Here is a 20483-nt window from a genome sequence, read left to right as displayed (position 1 = left end):
ATCCCAAAAACTCCCAATGCAGAAAAAGCAAACCTGGATCGAAAAACACACTATCATAGAGTGACTTGCCCAGAGATTCTTTACTGAAGCAGTGTGGGTCATCTTGACAAAGAAAAAGCAACCATCTATTAAAGAAGAGCTTTGAATGTCCTTCAAGACGCCTGGAGAACTATTACTGAAGACTACTAAACGAAATGAGAAGAAAGAGATTTCAGACTGTGTCGAAGAATAAAGGTGGTTATCCTAAATATTAACTTTCAAGTTCGTTAGAAGTCATTTGTTTTTTTTTTTTTGTTTTTTTGTTTTGCGTGTGTGTTTTTATGTGTTTCATTAAGTCACCAATTTCACACTTTCCTAACAAAATATAAAGAAATGAGGAGTGGCTCGAGACTTTTGCACGGTACTGAAGGAGCCGCAGTCCGCGAGCCTTGGGCCCGCCTCCTTCAGTCAGCTGATTAGAGGCAGACGAAGTCAGTTGAGTTTCGAGTTAAATTTGTATTTTATTTCAAGCCTTTCTAAATATCTCCAAAGGAGTTCAGTGATTCAGATCTCCCAAAATCAGTAAGAAATAAATAAATACAATTTAAAAACGTATGGTAAAATTCTTACCGACCCTCCTACTTCCTGTTTTGCCAAACTGTAGTTCGTCATTTTGCTTCAGGCTCTTCCCTGGAGAGGACGTACGAAAGACTTTAAGAAAGTTTGGGACCTTTTTTTTTTTCTTTTTTACCTCCTTTTTTACAATCCAGTGGAACCAGCGGGTCACTTTTTCTATGTTTCATCCATGAGTATCTCTGTGCTCCTGCTGCTCGTCGCCGCACACTCTTCTTGCACAGGTAGGATTTGGATAAAGGCGACCGTACAAGAGTGTTTCGGGTGTAGATGGCTTTTCCACGCTCCAGTTTCCAAACCAGGCATTAATATATTTGTTATAAAAGCTGCCGGGGACGATCTCCGTGCAGCAGCTGCAGGGTCAAAACGAGCCCGTTCAGGAAGCAGAAGTTGTCTGAATAGTCAGGTTTTAAAGGTTTCTTCGTACTTCAGTTGATTCACGTAAAGCTGCCATTAGATGGAATTACCGAACAAAGTAAAAAATGATTTGTTAATGTGTAAGTCGATGTACTTCTCCAAAAATGCAGGCAAAGTATAGGTTATTATTGAGGAGTGACAATGTAACATTACAGAAGCGCAACAAAAAGAGTGTAAAGAAGGGGCGAAAAGGTAAGGGCGGAAAAAACCCATCTCCTAATTAGTCTGAGAAAAAAAGACACGACTTATAAGAACATAAAACATCCCATAATTGCGAGATTACGGCGCTATGTTTCGAAAAGAGAAGTCGGTATATCTGAGAAACAGAGATAACGATCTCACAGGCCTGTGTTTAAAAGTTACGACTGTGAAGTCGGGCTTTAAGGCTTTAAAGGTGTGTCCCTGCTGGTTCTGTGTTAATGCTGCTAACACGAGTGTGATCTTGTGTCGTCTATTATGTGTTAGCGTCGACTTCAGTGAGCAGATGTTTGCATTTGTCAAAAGGATCAAAAGGTAAAAACAGGAAGTGTTTAGCTTTCGATGACTGGCAGGGAGAGTTTCACTTCGCCGTGGGGGAATTGCGGCCCACCTTTGTTTGGCGTTTTGTTTTAATCCCGTCAGACTGGAGGGGTTCCCAGCATGAACAGCTGGTCGTGTCACAGCATGTTAATCGGATATGAATCCCAAACGCTTGTTTGCAATTCTTGCTGCCAAGTGTGAAACCGATTAAGATAAGAAAAGATAAGATAGTAAAGTCTTTATTATTCGCAGAGATTAGAAAGTAACATTGTTTTAATAGCAGATTGAACAAATATAATAAGAACATAAACTCAATATATGATTAAATACAGATTAGTTTATAAGGACAATGACACCATAACAATATGGAAAAACATTGTACTCTCTTGTACTGTAGGAATGTGACTGCTCTGGTTTTTAGGGGCGTGTGCAGGGCAGTTAGACAGTGTTTGCTCTGAATGTTGACTAACAGTTAAAGTTGTGATCTACCAAAGCTCAACATATGTTTGTTGCTGAAACACTGCCTGAGTTTTATCCTTTAGATTTCAGGGTCAAGTTCACAGGACGTTTAGAGTATATCAGTGGCATGTTTGGTAAACACACCTCATATTACTGTCATATTACTCATGTTGCATCCCGTAATCGTCTCCCAGTTCTGTTGAAGAAGTTGAAGGTAGCTGTAAATGTTTGTCTCTGCTCAGCTTGTGATCGTGCTGTGCAGACAGACATGTGAAACTCCAGAGAGTTCAGCAGTTTCACAAGGACAAAAGTGCAGAAGTAGTCGACATCGAACAGACGTAAATGTACTTTTCGCATTCTCACTGCACATGTGCGTGACTATACATCGCTTTAACGATTTACAAACCAGAGAAAAAAAAATTAACCCTTGAAAGGTCATTTCCACATCCTTTCTTTCTAATATAGATATGCGTTTAGAGCAGATTGGTGGTCCCTTATCTTTCTTATGTGTAGGGGGCGGTACTAGCAGATTTGTAGTCCTCTTTTAGTTAAAAAAGTTAAAGAGGGTTTACTATTCTGAGTTTTATCTTCATGGTTTGGTTATTGAAGTCTTTTAGCACCTTTCCACACAAAATATCCCTTATTTGCAGCGTCTTTATCTATTTTAATCAGTTTTCTCCAACATCAAACAGAGCCAAGCAGAGAAACTGCCTTAAACTAAGTGTTCAGTGGCGTCTGAAGCCACAGGTATTACTCATACATACACATGCCTCTTATGTATGACTAATATGTTATTCTCTGGGTTACTAATAAGAAGCTGCGCCCTATAAATGTACATGCTTTAAATTGAATAAAAAGGTTTGTGTGATGAGTAACGATATTATATTGTTGCTACACAGATAAAAGGTGTTAGGATAACTCTTTTTAAAACTCAGTAATGACCTACTCCATGTTTTATACCTTTTTCTCTTCACAGGAACAGCGGCCTCAGCAAACAATGTACCAAAGATCGTAGCCTCTGCAGGTGAAACAGTCCTCCTGCCCTGCAGCACCGCTGCGAGTCACGATGTACCAACAGTTGAGTGGAGTAAGGATGATCTGTCCGCATTTGCCTTCCTGTACCGAGATGGATTCGAGACCTTTGAGATGAAGAATCCAGTCTTTCGGTACAGAACAAACCTCATCAGGGATGAACTTCACAACGGAAACCTGTCATTGGTGATATCCAACGTACAGCCAAGCGACAGTGGAAAATACCGGTGTGCGATTCGAAAGAACAAGGAAACTGTCATTGCAATACTGGAGCTGTTTGTAGGTACGTCCACTCAAAGTTTAGAGCTGCATGTAATCCCCCTCAAAGTCCCTTTCTTCACTTTGGAGATCTGCACATGTTTAGGTTTCTTTAAACACCCTGAGAAGTTCATCTCACAGATTTCATTCTTTATTCTAAGCAGCAGTAACAGAGAGCATTTTCACCCACATCATTTGTGACAAAGGTTCTCTTGGGTTCAAATGCAGATTCTTTAGTCATGTATCTCTCTCTTAAAGCTCAGATGAGATTTTCTAATAGTTTCCCACAGTTTTCTATGAACATTTGAACTGAAATTTTGGTCACAGACAACAACCTGAATAATTCTTACTTTTGCAGGTGCTGTTTCTGAGCCGAAACTCTCAGTTGTTCCAGATGAGGGAGGAGGACTGACTCTGCAGTGTGAGGCTAAGTGTTGGTTCCCTGAGCCTCTGATTACATTTCTTGATGATCAGGGAAATAAGATTAGTGCTGAAGACCCAAAGAGAGATGACGAATCCCAGTGGTGCCTCACAGTCAAAAGAATAGTGACTCTACAGACTGCTACCAAAAGGTTTCAATTCAATTTTAATTTTCAAGCCTGAATTTAATTTATATTCTAAAAGATCTCTGAGAATGGCTTAATCTGCGTTAGTTAGTTAGGCTAAGTGGGATATGTTTTTCAGAAGATTTTTCATGTGCACACACTCTTATTTTTCTTGAAAAACAAAGGAATAAAGCTTAAATATGTGTCTTTTGATCACAGGGTCACCTGCAGAGTCCACCAGCCTGAGATAAACACAACCAGGGAGTCAACGATTTACATACCAGGTACACCAGAGCTTTAACAAACACCTGCATCAGCTGCATTACAAACATTATTATTAATGCATATGCTTTATAATCCATCCAGCTGTTCAGTGAGACAAAGAATATAGCACGATGAATAAATAATTTATATTTAGACTATTACTTATTGAATCTCAGTAAATAACCATCAATCTTAACTATATTTTGGAGGTTAAGAAACAAACATGTATAAATTGTTAATATATCTTCTAACATTGCATTACTGCTGTGGCCTCATGTATACGGACTACACATAAACAATCTCTAATTATTTATTTTAATATTTCTAAAAGTATTTAAATACAACCAGAGATAAACAGCAACATGACATGTTAACAGAAATTAGGATTCATAAGCAGCGTGAAACAACGTACAGTCCTTGAATCAGTAGCTTATAAACCACATTTAGAACACTAACTTGGTGTAATTGCTCTTCGTATAACTTTATCAGTGTCTGACACTGTTGTGGGGGAGTTTTGGTCCACTCTCCTTCACTATGTTGTGTCAGTTGTATATCCAGAGCTGTCTTACAGTCCCACCACTGCATTTGAGTCAGTTGGGTTTGTGGACTTAGACCGGGCCATTGCAACAATTTTTCTTTTTCAGTGATTCTGTTGTAGATCTGCTGCTGTGTTGGGGACCATTATCCCATTGCATGACCCAAATTATACCATCTGAACCTTGGGGTGAATTTGCAGGGACATTTACTCCTGTTAGACTGGCAGCTGTCCTGAACTTTTCCCATTTGTCAATAATCTCTTGCGCTGTCGAATTAGGACTTAAGTTTATTTGCAAATGGCCTTTTAATCTATCCCAGATTAATGATCAACAACAGTTGCCTCTATAAATTCATTGCTGGAGTCCTTTTTTTTTTTTTGCGCATTGGTCTGACCTTGGGGTGAATCTGCTGGGATGTCTACTCGTGGCAGAGTTGTTGCATTGTGGTAGCACACACTTGAATGCGCCAGACCTGCAAACTTTTATTGCTCACAATCAATTAATCAAGTGCGTTTGATCAGGAGCAGTTGGCTACTTACCCTCTTAATCCCTATGAAGGCATTAAGAGCATACTTTGGTTTCCCACAGACTGCTTTTGCATTTTGTCTTATTTTTGTTAAATAAATAAAGACACGTTTTGTAATGAAATTATTGTCAAACTTGGTAAAGACTAGGTCATGTTTTTATATTTATATTACTTTGTGTTGATATGTAAACCTTAGTGGTAACATTTCAGTTAAAAGCAGCTTAGAAAACAAACTATGATTTTTAATTTATCCCATTGTTCATGCTTGATCTCCTTTAAAAAATCATTTCAGATGAATGCATGAAATCCTCCACTCGAATCGTCGCAATTGCTGTGGTGGCGACCGTCATAGTGTGCACACTAATCTGTGCTCTTGTGCTCTTTTTAGTCAAGAGAGGTTACTTGTCTGGTAAGTCAGTTTTTTTCGGCTCTATGTTTAACTATTACGAAGTATTATTTCATTCACTAACTTTTGTCTTTGTGTGGAGAAAGTGCTAACTGTATATGTTTTTGTGTTCCTCCAGTGGGAGGACAAAAATCGAGCTTGGAGAAAGATGAGATCAAGCGATTAACTAAAGAGCTGAAAGACCTCAAATCCAGGCAGAGTCCAGCACAACAGTCCAGCCAGTCTACAAATAACCCTAGATCCTCACCAGGCACCTCAAAGCGTGACATCCCACCCCCACCAAAGTCTTCCTACCACAGCAAGCTCCTTAAGCCAGCATCCTCAACCAACAACAACAGTCCTGTCGCTTCAGGACAAAATCCGGCACGCAGCCCACAGATGAGAAGAAGCAGTCACGGCAGCAGTTCTGCTGTCTCAATAACTAATGATGCTGCGTCATTCAATCCTCCTCCAGATTCAAAAGACAAACCTCTTCCCCGTTCGACGAGTCTGTCTGAGAAACGGCCTCGTAATGTCATTGCAAAGTCTACACGCAGGAATACTCTCTCAGGCATTTCCAACAACCCCTACGGTGTCCTGGCAGATTTATCAGAAGATGACAATCCGCTGATTGGATAAAGAGGGATAACCAAATGTGATCAGACAGCTTTTATATTTGTATAAATGAAACAAAACATCTCAGGTTAGGGATTGAATCTTAGTAAAAGCTGTCAGTTAGATTGGAGTTTGGATGGTTTGAAAACGAAAAAAGGAAAAGTAATGTACGGGTACAAAAGTCTTCCCACTGAGCCTCTAAAGCCGGCTGAATCATCAGCTTTGAGCAGCTAAGATCAGAGGAGATTACTCTAAACATTTGCAGCTTGAGTTGATCTTGAGTTATCTATATTTTAATACCTACTACACAAGTAGTAGACTTTACACAAGAAAAGTTTTAGTGCAGTCTATTTATAAAACAGAAACTTGCAATAAGTTGGGGAAATAACCTTGTTATAAATACTTGTTTTGATAGTCTTAACTTCCACAGACCTTTATTTTTTAAAGTATTTTCTCAGTTACACCTGTTGGATTAAGTGCTTGTTGACCACCACTATTCCTTCAAGTCGCAGTTTATGGGTCAGATTGACCCTCATTTACAAATTTATTAACAGCATGTAGACACAAATCTGTTGTGTGTATGTGTGTTTCACACACAAATCAGTGATTTATCCCCATTTCCATACAGTTTGTTCATACTTAAAGAACAAATAAAATCAAACACTGCCATAGGAAATGTAAACATTTAAGATGAATAGCATTTTACCACTACCACTATATATATTTTTTTTTACTTGAGCCACAGTGAATGTCTCAGTTCAAAGCAATTAATTTTATATTTATATAGTGTCAAATCACAACAACAGATTGACTCAAGGTGCTTTATATTGTAAAGACCCTACAATAATATGAAAGTGTGATTTATATTCAGAGCCTCTGTTACTGCAGCCTTACCGCTTTTCCATCACTTTGATGGAAAGCACAGATGCTTTAACTGTTTACTTTTAACTCTTGGGACTTTGTTGCTGGGAATTAAATTCTTATTGTTTCGCACTTTTCTCTTTAATGTGATGTTTATAAATGATGTTATTTTGCATTTGTGTTTGACTACAGAGATTTGACTGGTGGGGTTTTGTACAGTTTCCTAGTATAAAAATTAAATTTGTTAAACAAATGGATCATTCTGCAGTCTTTGTGCATGAAAAGGAGACTAAATAAAATCAGAGTGCTTCCTGTCTATGAGCAGTATATTATTAAAAGCTTTGCTGGCTGTGGAACAAAGATCGAAAAGTTTGAAGTTTTATTATATTTATAGGATTTTAAATCATTTTTTCAGGCTACATTTCACTGTGTGTTATACTTGTATAACTATGCATGTGACAAATAAAGAACCTTGAACTTGAATCTTTGACTCTAAGGATTGAGGTCTTCCACATTTAGAGACTAAGGGTGCTGTGTGTTTTATTAGTTTTTGTTTGGTTTTTTTTACATTTACAGTGCTCCAAAAAATTAAAGGGACAATTGTCTGTGAAGGTTCTCAGTCATCCAGGTCGTCGTAGTCGAAGGAGCTTGCAAAGAAAAGCGTCTGGACTTCTTTAAGTTGCTTGAAGACGTTTCACCTCTCATCTGAGAAGCTTCTTCAGTTCTAAGGTCAAATGGTGAAGAGTCCCAGATATAAACCTAGTGGGAGTAACCCCCCACAGAGGGACAAAAGGACCCCCTGATGATCCTCTAATCGCCTGAGCCAAGGTGTGAAATTGGGTGTGGGCCCCAATCAGCCAGAGTTTCGGGTGAGTTCATTGTGAAACCTGGCCCCACCTTATCATTCGAATTCCTGAGGTCAGATGGCCCAGGATGTGAGTGGGCGTTAAGGCGTCTGGGAAGGGATCTTTATATCTGGGACTCTCCACCATTTGACCTTAGAACTGAAGAAGCTTCTCGGATGAGAGGTGAAACGTCTTCAAGCAACTTAAAGAAGTCCAGACGCTTTTCTTTGCAAGCTCCTTCGACTAAAGGGACAATTGTTAAACTGAGTTTAGCATCAAGTGAGTTCAACTTGTGAGATATTGATTTGGTCAGTTAAGTTGCAGGAGGTCGTTAATCAGAGTCAACTGGAAAACAGGAATGTTTTTTTCAGGTGGAGGCTGCTGATATTTTTCCCTCTTCATCTTTTCTGACTGTTTCACATTCAGCTAAGGTCAGCCTCACTACTGCTAGTGTACCTGGATCCTGCAAAGGTTTGAAAGGTAGTTCAGCTCAGGATGGCACATTATTACACTCCATTCTAAGAAGGTTTTCTGCATCTCCCAGCACAGTCTCAGGAGCAAGGAGGACACTGTACGAGACAGACCGGTGCTGTAGGAGTGCTGGAAACTACAGAACTTAAGGAAAAATAAACAGGAATCTCTAACGTAAAGTTTTACTGCAAACCTCATTCTCAGATTTTCATACTCAGTCCTGACAGCTGTCTTTGAGGGACAAAACAATGAGCCCACTGAAGTTATTTAGTATGACATGGATAAGAAAAGGGTGAGATTTGGTCTGACTCACAGTCTTATATGCTCAGTCCTCTCCAGGAAATAACTATTATGTAGATTATGTAGAAAATGAACTTACGGCACTTCAAAAAAATTTTTTAAGTTGAGCTTAGCATCATGTCAGAAAATGAATTTATGGCACCTTATTACCACTGCCTATTATTCTAAAGGCAGGAGTAATGAGGTAACAATAGAATCTCTCTTTCTATGACCGCCCATCAAAAACTCCTCAGAGGACATTAAAGCTGGACTGCAGTGGGCATTTTGGACACTAAGCCAATATTGTCAGTAGATGTCAGGCTGACACCAAGTGGAAGAGAGAGTGCTCACACTCACACTCACTAACATGATACAAAATGTTATTTGGTTGAAATATTAACCCTTTCTGTTGTGAATTAACTGCTTATATTATTTAAATCTGGCCGTTCATTCTCTGTGTGCCAACCAACCTTGTTTTAGTTGTTTCACACAACAATACTTTAATCATGAATACAATAATTTTAAGAAATCATTTGTCAACATTTACTGCATCTGTTTAATTAGCTGACAGAGAAATGTGTGAGAGAGAAAAGTGGTGTCACACTTCTCAGCGTTTCAGTGTCTGTGTTGTTTCTTATTTCAGTTTCACTGTATTGTTTTATAGTAGTGATTTACCTCGAGTCAGAATCATGGTTTGCACAGGGCTTTGCCCGTGAGTTCAATTAAAGCCTCACACTATAAGTTCAAGCTGCTGATAGCAGAACAGCTGCACTGGTATAATGTTAATGAGATTGACTCAACAATTGTTTTCTGGAATAATAAAAAATGTATCATGTTCATAAGCCAGTTAAAATGTGGACATCTCCTGTAGTCGCAGCACGCTGGTCAACAAGAGATGTGCAAACTATAAGAAACTCTGACCTTAACACTGACCTATAAATCATTCAAGTGTTATAAGGCTCCAAAATCAAGAGATGAACCAGCGTTTAAACAGAAAGCAGACAGAAATACCGAAAGCACTTAGGTGTTAAAAAAGTTGCGTGTATGACTGTGTGAATGGATGAATGAGTCATATTGTACTATATAAAGCCTCCGAGTGGTCAGGTATAGTAGAAAAGCGCTATAGCATCCAGCATTACAAAGCTACTTTCAAATTAATGATTATTAATGAGCTTATAATAGATGATGAAAGGAAACCTACCTGTATAAGAGGAAGTACTTTGATTGTTGATCTACTAAGCGCTATAAATGTGTAAAATTATCAGACAGCATGATGAAATTATGGCTCTGATCCCGCCTTCTTCTCTTTTTGCGACTTGAACTACAACAGTCGAAACTGTTCCACTTCGTCTGTGTCGACCTGCTCTCTGAAGAGGAACCATGGACGAAGTCAACAAAGTTTGTTTTGATGCCTGTTTGAACAGGTCGCTGTGGTTTGTCCGCCTGCTCCTGCTCGCCGCTGTCCTGTCCTCATCTTGTTGTACAGGTGAGATTTATGGATTTGTGTTTTCAGCGAGTCACTTTACAAATGTTAACACAGAGTCGCTGTAAAAGTGCGTATCTGTCTACCTTTAATGCCTTTGCCAAAGTTTCTGTATTATTCTGTATCGAAGGTCTGACGATAAAAGCAGGATGTTCGGCACGTGGAGACTATTTGTTTACATTTTGAGGAAACAAGCTCAAAATCTGTGTGTCAGTCATTTAAAGAGCTTCTCTGTGTTTAAACTTGAAACGCTGAGCGATATTATCAAATGTTTCTCACAATCTGAATGTTGCAGTTCATTTCTACGTTTAGGGGAAGTTCATTTTGACCGACATGACTCGATTAAATTGACACCCAGTTCCTCAATTCTTATTTCAAGTTGAAGTTCACTCACTTCCAAAGGTTATTTTTGGATCATTTCTGTTGTAGAGCATCGACTGCAGTCAGCTGGGAAATCACACTGCTGCTGATGTTTGTGTGCAAACAGCAAATGACCACAATACAGCGATTTACTGTGACATCAATGTGCGCAATGTGTGACACAAGTACAGTTACTTTTTTTTTAGAGTACTTTTTGTGTATGTTTATCGGTGATTTTGCTGTCACGGTTGCAGCAGAGATTAACAGTGTGGTTTTGTGCTAAAAAATGTGTTTTTAATGTGTTTTCTTTATAACTGTCCCTCAGTTTTATTGCAGTTTCCTACAAATGTTTGTTCTACATTTATTTGACTCACGTTATGCAGGAAGTTAAAGAATCTGCCTCACATGACAGGATTTCCTTTGTTGCGCATGCTATAAAAAAGGCAACAAAACAAAAATTGAAGTAAATTTACTACTTGCACGTACACAGAAATGTTTCAGTGTATTTGTGCATGACGTTTTACCTGCCTGGAACTGTGAGTCTCCTGCTGGAAAAATTATTATGACATTTTGTCTGATTTTTCATTTGACGTTATGCAGGGATAAACTATCCACAGAGACTGCAACTGTCTCCTCCTTATTTCAGACAAAACAGACACCTTATCTTAAAGACACCACATCACACTAACAGATTAACATCGCTCTCAGACATGTGGTTCGTCTGATATTTAAAGCAGAATGAGGAGGCAGCGCCTTCAGCTTTCAGACCGCCCTTCTGTGGAACCAGCTCCCAGTTTCTTACACTCTAAAGCACCTTTAGCTGTTGTAATTTCTCGCTATATACAGGCTGAAAACATGCTTTTCTTATATGGTAATGTTGGGCATGTAAATGTGCAGTCTGTGGGGACTGACACACTTTTGTAACCAGCATTAATTTGCCACAATAGTGACTGTAGGCTGCATTTCTGCGCTGGCCTCGTTTTTCAGCCACAGAGATTCCTGCTTGGGTAATCTGTGGTGAAGAGGTTAGCTATTACAAATATATAAATGAAATTACACATAAGGCTCATCACTGACCTACAACACAGTCTGTGCGTATTTTAGAGTCTCAGTTTTCACAAACAGAAGAAAACTTCAGATTTGTTGGACTATATTGTATCGTGAGAATAAACACTTGTGATGAGACCTGATATTTGTATGAATGCTTTCTGAGCAACTTTTAAAGCATAAAGCAATAATGAGGTTGCTGCTGCACACACACAAACATTTTTTTTAGTAGACTCAGTTCTTTGAATAAACACAGTAATTAGTTCCTCCGTGTTTTGTTATTTCTATTATCCACAGGAAAACCCTCAGTGATTGTCGTACCAAAGATTGTGGCCTTTGCAGGTGAAACTGTCCTCCTGCCCTGCAACATCACCCCAAGTGGAGACGTCCCAACAGTGGAATGGACTAAGGAGAGTTCACTTCCAGATATTGCCTTCCTGTACCGAGATGGGTGTGAAACCTTTGAGATGAAGAATCCAGTGTTTCGGTACCGAACAAACCTCATCAGGCACGAACTTCACAACGGAAACCTGTCAATGGTGATATCCAACCTGCAGATAAGCGACAGTGGAAAATACCACTGTGCGATTATCAGGAAGAAGAAAAAAGTAATCACAACTCTGGAGCTGTTTGTAGGTACGTCCACTCAAAGATCAGAGCTGCATTTAATCTCTTTAATGATATCTATCTATCTATCTATCTATCTATCTATCTATCTATCTATCTATCTATCTGGTTGGAAAGTGCAAAGGCTACAATGTGAATATTTAATATTTTTGCAGGTGCCGTTTCTGAGCCGAAACTCTCAGTTGTTCCTGGTGTTGGAGGAGGACTGACTCTGCAATGTGAAGCTAAGTGCTGGTTCCCTGAGCCTAAGATTACATTTCTTGACAATCAGGGAAATGAGATCAGTGCCGAAGACCCAAAGAGAGATGAAGAGTCTTCACGATGCTTCACGGTCAAAGGAAGAGTGTCCCTGCAGACTGCTACCAACAGGTTTAATATCAAATTAAAACTTACCACAAGTTTATATTCTGAATGATGTGTTGGAGAATTTTTATCTTGATCATTTAGTTTGTTTATTTCAAAAAAAAGTTGTACTTGTAAATATACATTGATTAGTGTGTAATTGCATCTTTCAACAGATGCCTTCTCACGCTAACCCCACTGGTGCACATTTTGAATAAGATGTAAATGTGTGTGTTTTGGTCCCAGGGTCACCTGCAGGGTCCACCAGCTGGAGATACATCAGACGAGGGACTCAGAGATTTACCTGCCAGGTAGCTTTAATCAAACACCTGGATTAGCTGTGTCTATGCTTCACTATCCATTAGCTATTCAGACACACAACATTTATTGAGTAAAATGTGCTGATAAAGCAGCTATGAAATTATGCAGGTTCCTCCTCTTTTATCGAAATGCTTTTTCAGGTTCAATCTCTTTTTTTGTCATTACAGATGGATACCAGGGATCCTTCACTGTAACCATTGTAATTACAGTTTTAACCACCTTAACAGCCACTGTCATCTGTTCATGTATTGTGCATTTAGTGAAGAAACACAGCTGCCCTGGTAAGTCAGTTTCTAGGCGTTATTTTTAAAACTGCTAATTCAGTTCAACGAATCATCAAACAAGTGAAGGAAAAGCAAAACAAATAATAAAAAATAAAAGGAAAAAATATACATATGGTAAGAAGCACCTGGATTTTAGCCTGAATTTAGGTTGGCTTTGTCATAACAGTTTGTGTGTGTAATAAGAACAACGAAATGTCAGGAATGAAACAGATGCTAATTATTTTTGTTTTTTTGTGTTCATACAGTGAGAAGACAAAAACGGAGTCTCGATAATCATGGTACGAATGATGAAAGGCAGAGTCCGGTCATCCAGACAAGGGACTGTACAAATGACTCCAAATCCTCATCAAGCATCTCAAATCCCACGATCCCGCCCTCTCCAAAGTCTCATCACAACAACGACAACCCCAGACCAGAGGCCTTGACAACATCTGTCAGCTCCTCACAGACCACAGAAGAAGATTCATCACATCTGGACACCAGCGGCGAGATGAAAAGAAACAGTGATAACAGCAGTTCACTTCCAGTGTTGTCCATTCCGCATGAGCGTCTTCGCCGCTCGTCCACTCGTCGGTCTGTTAGAGGCAGTATACGTGTTCAGCACAGAAACATCATCTCTGAAGACTCAGAGCCGCTGATGGAGATCGGACCTGAAACTAAATGAGGAACGTTTCATAATCAGACAAATGAAACTGTCAGTTAGGTGGGAGTTGACCTCTAAGTATAAACTGATTTGTCATTTATTTCAGGACGCCATCCAAGTGAGTTTTATAGAAAAGCATTGCATTTTATAAACATACCAACGTTTTAAATACTTATTTGATAGTTTTTGTTTTGAAATACAGTCAAAGTTGTCATTTTAATGTGCTGACCCAATATCTGCTTTTCTTGATTATCATCGTAGGTAGTAATACGGTTTTATAAGAGAGGCACCTCAATTCAAACTTTATCCACATTCATTTTGTGTAATATATTGGGATATGTATTTATTAGAGCTTTGCTGTAATCTTTTTTGAGTTTTGTAATTATTGTATTATGTAATAGTGCTGTTTTAACTTGCTGGTTACTGTTCTTGGAACAGCTGCAACCACACGATTTGCATTATTTTCACCTGGATTGCTGTGCATGTGAGTATGAAGCTGGCTGAGCTCCAGCCAAAGTAAAACTCCGACACGGACAGCAGTGACAGTGAAAACCACGTCATGTATCATGTAACTGTTTGTGACATTCTGATATAAACACACACACCTATAAAACAAACTGTAATGTTAAGAACAATAAAAGTTGTTCTTGTGAATCTACAGCTGTCGATTAATTCTGGTTAAAGCAAGTTTTCTTCAGTATTCACTTAATGCAGTCATATTTGAATTCATATCAAACGATTCAAGGTAAAAATGAACTATTTGTAGCCAGTTCAGTTTTCTTCTTTTTCCAAAACCTCAGAAAGAAATGGGCTAAATATTCCTCACATTGCAGCAGAGTAAAAGTAAGTAAAACAAATGAAGGTTTTGGAGTGGTCTATCATCTGGGTTTAAATGTGACTGGATTACAGAGATAATCGTGCAATTCTGGAAGAAGCTGCTGCTTTTCCTCTGTGTATGGAAAACTCCTTTAGAAAGCCTGTTGTAAGGCTGATGTTAAATGTTGATGTTGTTGTTGATGCTGATGTTAAATTAAAGTACAATTGCTTTGTTAATAGTAAACAATGATAAAAAATTTAAGTAGCTTTGACATCATATGCAAAGCACACAGAGTAGCAAAGTGTGATGGTGAGTTACTGAAAAAAGTTTCTGTTAAAAACCATGGCAAAGGTTTAACATGAGTTTTTAAAGAAACAAGGTATCATTTTTATATCTTTTAATTTTTTACATGGTACATTTTTTTCTGTAGTCTACTGAGGATTTTGTGGTATTTACTGTGAAAGGTTAAATTTGTGGGTTTTATAGGAAGTGTCAGGTGATGTGAGAATTTAAGGAAAGCGAATGCAACTGTTTTTTGTTTTTTCCAGATGTCTTCCCATAATCGTCTCTCATTTCTGCTGAAACAGTTTAAAATTAACTGTAAATGTTTTTTTCTGCTCAGCTTGTGACGCGTGCTGTGCACAGAGTTCAGGAAATTTGTTTCACAAGGACAAAAAGGATTTACAAAATTGCACAAGTTCATGGTAATGAAATAGAAGTAAATCTACTTAGTACGTGTATGGAAGTATTTTACAGCATTTCTGCACGACTTTCTACTCCACTTGAACTACTTACAGTTATTTTTTTTTTAACTATTATACTTTACAAAGCAGTGCAATTAAAACTTTTGAAAGATATTAATTCCACAGCAGTGTGTCCATAGCAGAGTGGTTTCTTAAATATGGGCCCTTTGCTGAATTTCATCCTTTATTTTTTAGTTAAAACATTAAAACAGACCTACTATACTCATTTCAGCCTCCATGTTTCGATTCTTGGAGTCTCCTACAGTAGTTTTGCATGATGCCCACTTCAAAAATATTCCTTCATTTTTAGCTTTTCTTGATCAATTTTAGCCAATTTTCTTCTGATTGGCAGGCTGGTGGGGCTTTTCCTCACAGCCACAGCTGTGTGCCTGACCATGTTAGGAAGATCCCTTTTCTTTGACGTCATACAAAGAGAACTGAGTGTTTACAGCAGACTTTTGGATCACAGAGATTATTAATCTGACATTTTGTGTTGTCTTAGGTTAGAATAAGGGGTACAGTGATTTGCAGTTATTTTCATTTCAATACATTTTGAAAGCACAGAAATAAGTAACAATAATGTAAATAACGTAATGTAACAATAATGCAGCTTAAAAAAACCGTTCACTTTGAACCAGCATAGATTTGTTTGTTTTCTAAACACTTAAATTAAAATATATTAAATACACGTCTTTTGTTCCTACTGAGTCACACCTAATAAAACATTAATGTGCTGTCATGTTTGCTGCTTTGAGTCTGTATTATCTAAATTTTAGCAGTTAACTGCAGGCCTACTTGTTGTTCCTAGAGTATTCAAAAGTAGAATGGGAGGCAGAGCCTTCAGTTTTCAGGCCCCTCTTCTGTGGAACCAGCTTCCAGTTTGGATTCGGGAGACAGACACTATCTCTACTTTTAAGATTAGGCTTAAAACTTTCCTTTTTGCTAAAGCATATAGTTAGGGCTGGACCAGGTGATCCTGAATCCTCCCTTAGTTATGCTGCAATAGACGTAGGCTGCCGGGGGATTCCCATGATGCATTGAATTTTTCCTTTCCAGTCAGCTTTCTCACTCACTATGTATTAACAGACCTCTCTGCATTGAATCATATCTGTTATTAACCTCTGTCTCTCTTCCACAGCATGTCTTTATCCTGTCTTCCTTCTCTCACCCCAACCGGTCGCAGCAGATGGCCCCGCCCCTCCCTGAGCCTGGTTCTGCTGGAAGTTTCTTCCTGTTAAAAGGGAGTTTCCTTGCTTGCTTGCCTGCTTGCTCATAGGGGGTCATATGATTGTTGGGTTTTTCTCTGTATCTATGAAGCGCCTTGAGGCGACTTTTGTTGTGATTTGGCGCTATATAAATAAAATTGAATTGAATTGAACAAGCCCAACATGACAAAATTTGCCACATCTAGTTTAACCCCTACTAACATTTGTTTATGCTGTTAATCACAGGTGAGCAGATCATCCTGTGTGGGCCAAAAAGCAACAATACAGACAGTTCACCTCACTATCGCTGTCACTGATCAAAAATGAGCTTTTCTGACTGATTCAGATGTGAGACCATTGAGATGAAGAATCCAGTCTTTTGGTAACCTTTGTGCTCAAATTGAATAGTTTATAATTAAAGAAGTTATGAGAGAGTATGAACCATCATCAGTGGTCCTCCAACTGCACAACCAGTAAGAATGTAACAAAAAATCAGAACAGAAAAATGAAGCAACAGATTTCTGTCCCTATAAGTTATAAGTAAATAAATAAGTAAATGTTATAAGTAAAGCCAGCTGTCTGTAGACAAATGCTAAACTGTTTCTTTGTGGACATTTTCACCCACATCATTCGTAAAGCGTGTGTAATGTAATGTTTTGTATAAACATTTGACCTGAAATGTTGGTTGAAAAGTTCAAAGACCACAACGTGAATAATTAATAGTTATGTATCTCTCTCGTAAAGCTCAGATGAGGTTTCCTAATCGTTTCCCACAGTTTTCTATGAACATTTGAACTGAGATGTTGGTCACAGACAACAGCCTGAAAAATTCTTACTTTTGCAGGTGCTGTTTCTGAGCCAAAACTCTCAGTTGTTCCAGATGTGGGAGGAGGACTGACTCTGCAGTGTGAGGCTACAGTGGGGCAAAAAAGTATTTAGTCAGCCACCGATTGTGCAAGTTCCCCCACCTAAAATGATGACAGAGGTCAGTAATTTGCACCAGAGGTACACTTCAACTGTGAGAGACAGAATGTGAAAAAAAAAAAATCCATGAATCCACATGGTAGGATTTGTAAAGAATTTATTCGTAAATCAGGGTGGAAAATAAGTATTTGGTCAATAACAAAAATACAACTCAATACTTTGTAACATAACCTTTGTTGGCAATAACAGAGGTCAAACGTTTACTATAGGTCTTTACCAGGTTTGCACACACAGTAGCTGGTATTTTGGCCCATTCCTCCATGCAGATCTTCTCGAGAGCAGTGATGTTTTGGGGCTGTCGCCGAGCAACACGGACTTTCAACTCCCGCCACAGATTTTCTATGGGGTTGAGGTCTGGAGACTGGCTAGGCCACTCCAGGACTTTCAAATGCTTCTTACGGAGCCACTCCTTTGTTGCCCGGGCGGTGTGTTTTGGATCATTGTCATGTTGGAAGACCCAGCCTCGTTTCATCTTCAAAGTTCTCACTGATGGAAGGAGGTTTTGGCTCAAAATCTCACGATACATGGCCCCATTCATTCTGTCCTTAACACGGATCAGTCGTCCTGTCCCCTTGGCAGAAAAACAGCCCCATAGCATGATGTTTCCACCCCCATGCTTCACAGTAGGTATGGTGTTCTTGGGATGCAACTCAGTATTCTTCTGGCGATCGTGGCTCAAGAGTTGGGAGTTCGCCTTGTAATCGGAAGGTTGCCGGTTCGAGCCCCGGCTTGGACAGTCTCGGTCGTTGTGTCCTTGGGCAAGACACTTCACCCGTTGCTTACTGGTGGTGGTCAGAGGGCCCGGTGGCGCCAGTGTCCGGCAGCCTCGCCTCTGTCAGTGCGCCCCAGGGTGGCTGTGGCTACAATGTAGCTTGCCATCACCAGTGTGTGAATGTGTGTGTGAATGGGTGGATGACTGGATATGTAAAGCGCTTTGGGGTCCTTAGGGACTAGTAAAGCGCTATATAAATACAGGCCATTTACCATTTCTTCCTCCAAACACGACGAGTTGAGTTTATACCAAAAAGTTCTACTTTGGTTTCATCTGACCACATGACATTCTCCCAATCCTCTGCTGTATCATCCATGTGCTCTCTGGCAAACTTCAGACGGGCCTGGACATGCACTGGCTTCAGCAGCGGAACACGTCTGGCACTGCGGGATTTGATTCCCTGCCGTTGTAGTGTGTTACTGATGGTGACCTTTGTTACTTTGGTCCCAGCTCTCTGCAGGTCATTCACCAGGTCCCCCCGTGTGGTTCTGGGATCTTTGCTCACCGTTCTCATGATCATTTTGACCCCACGGGATGAGATCTTGCGTGGAGCCCCAGATCGAGGGAGATTATCAGTGGTCTTGTATGTCTTCCATTTTCTGATGATTGCTCCCACAGTTGATTTTTTCACACCAAGCTGCTTGCCTATTGTAGATTCACTCTTCCCAGTCTGGTGCAGGTCTACAATACTTTTCCTGGTGTCCTTCGAAAGCTCTTTGGTCTTGGCCATGGCGGAGTTTGGAGTCTGACTGTTTGAGGCTGTGGACAGGTGTCTTTTATACAGATGATGAGTTCAAACAGGTGCCATTCATACAGGTAACGAGTGGGGGACAGAAAAGCGTCTTACAGAAGACGTTACAGGTCTGTGAGAGCCAGAGATTTTCCTTGTTTGAGGTGACCAAATACTTATTTTCCACCCTAATTTACGTATAAATTCTTTACAAATCCTACCATGTGAATTCATGGATTTTTTTTTTCACATTCTGTCTCTCACAGTTGAAGTGTACCTCTGGTGCAAATTACTGACCTCTGTCATCATTTTAAGTGGGGGAACTTGCACAATCGGTGGCTGACTAAATACTTTTTTGCCCCACTGTAAGTGTTGGTTCCCTGAGCCTCTGATTACATTTCTTGACAATCAAGGAAGTGAAATTAGTGCTGAAGACCCAAGGAGAAGTGAGGAATCTCCAGGGTGTCTCACAATCACAAGAAGAGTGACTCTGCAGACTGCTACAAAAAGGTTTCATATTATTTTAATATTTAAAGTTTCAGATCTTAGTTCTGGTTTTATGTGGTTCATTTACCTCAGTTGGGTGGGATTGTGTTGTTAAATTATCATCAGTGTACAGAGAGCTTTAATTTTCCAGGACAAAACTATGTGAATAAAACTAAAAGGTGCTTCTTTCGATCACAGAGTCACCTGCAGAGTCCACCATCCGGAGATAACCCAGACCAGGAACTCAGAAATGTACATACCAGGTACACCAGCGCTTTAACACACCTGGATCAGCTGAACTACATAAAACACATATTTTTGTCTATTGTTTACATCCATCTAGCTTTTCTAAAAAAACACTGCAAACTGTACATGTATATGAAAACTGTTTAAAATGTAATTAATTTTAATGTAAGATTTGCTAATTACTGTGTTCTTTAATGTCACTTCTGTTTTAATGTAAATTTTACAAGATGGAAGTTACGTCACCTGTTTGTGTCATTTTTGCAAAATTTTATTATCCTAATCTTCAAATGTTGAGTTTCAGGTGAAAGCCTGAGATCCTGCACTGACATCCTTCGCTGTTGTCGTGAGGATCTTTGTAACAGCAGTCATTGCCTTTTTAGTCAAGAAATGTCAGCGTTATGGTAAGTCTGTTTTTTTAATAATGTGTTTTAAAATTAATTATTTAACTGATTATTTGGCCATCAGAATGTAAATATTAAAAAAACAAAAAACAAAACAGATCTGTTGCAATTATCTCCGTCAAGGAGGTTGTGTTTCTGGTAATGTTTGTGTGCTTTTCTTTCTGTCTGTAAACATAGTAGCTTGAAAAGTTTCTAATGAATTCTGATTAAGCTTTGCAGGCGTCATGTTAACAATCTATTCAAATTCAGCTAACATCCACCAAGTGTTCAAGGTCAACTTAATGATTTATTGGTCAAAAAAGCTGCGTGATTTAGAAACCACAATTCTTATGAGTGTGGTGTCTATTACCAATGTACAGAAAGCGATT

At 39.2% G+C, this 20483-nt stretch overlaps 2 protein-coding genes across 2 annotated transcripts; both read left to right on the top strand.

Annotated features, from left to right (window-relative positions):
- Positions 1–749: 749 nt before the first annotated feature.
- Positions 750–6354, top strand: LOC146635885 (butyrophilin subfamily 3 member A2-like). Its single transcript, XM_085350650.1, has 6 exons — positions 750–836; positions 2984–3322; positions 3656–3869; positions 4062–4126; positions 5461–5577; positions 5693–6354. The coding sequence occupies exons 1-6, from the start codon at positions 785–787 to the stop codon at positions 6190–6192; spliced, it is 1287 nt and encodes a 428-aa protein (XP_085206776.1). The 5' UTR covers positions 750–784; the 3' UTR covers positions 6193–6354.
- A 3650-nt stretch (positions 6355–10004) lies between these two features.
- On the top strand, positions 10005–13752 carry LOC146635884 (butyrophilin subfamily 2 member A2-like). Its single transcript, XM_085350649.1, has 6 exons — positions 10005–10110; positions 11812–12150; positions 12297–12510; positions 12730–12794; positions 12972–13085; positions 13334–13752. The coding sequence occupies exons 1-6, from the start codon at positions 10005–10007 to the stop codon at positions 13750–13752; spliced, it is 1257 nt and encodes a 418-aa protein (XP_085206775.1).
- Positions 13753–20483: the final 6731 nt, after the last annotated feature.

This window comes from Diplotaxodon limnothrissa, linkage group LG3, assembly GCF_057381915.1.
Source record: "Diplotaxodon limnothrissa isolate DT_005_m linkage group LG3, D_limnothrissa_male_GT1.1, whole genome shotgun sequence".
In the NCBI taxonomy this organism is placed as follows: Eukaryota; Metazoa; Chordata; class Actinopteri; order Cichliformes; family Cichlidae; genus Diplotaxodon; species Diplotaxodon limnothrissa.
Note: the sequence above shows the minus strand (reverse complement) of the source record. Positions and strands in the feature narration are given on the sequence as shown.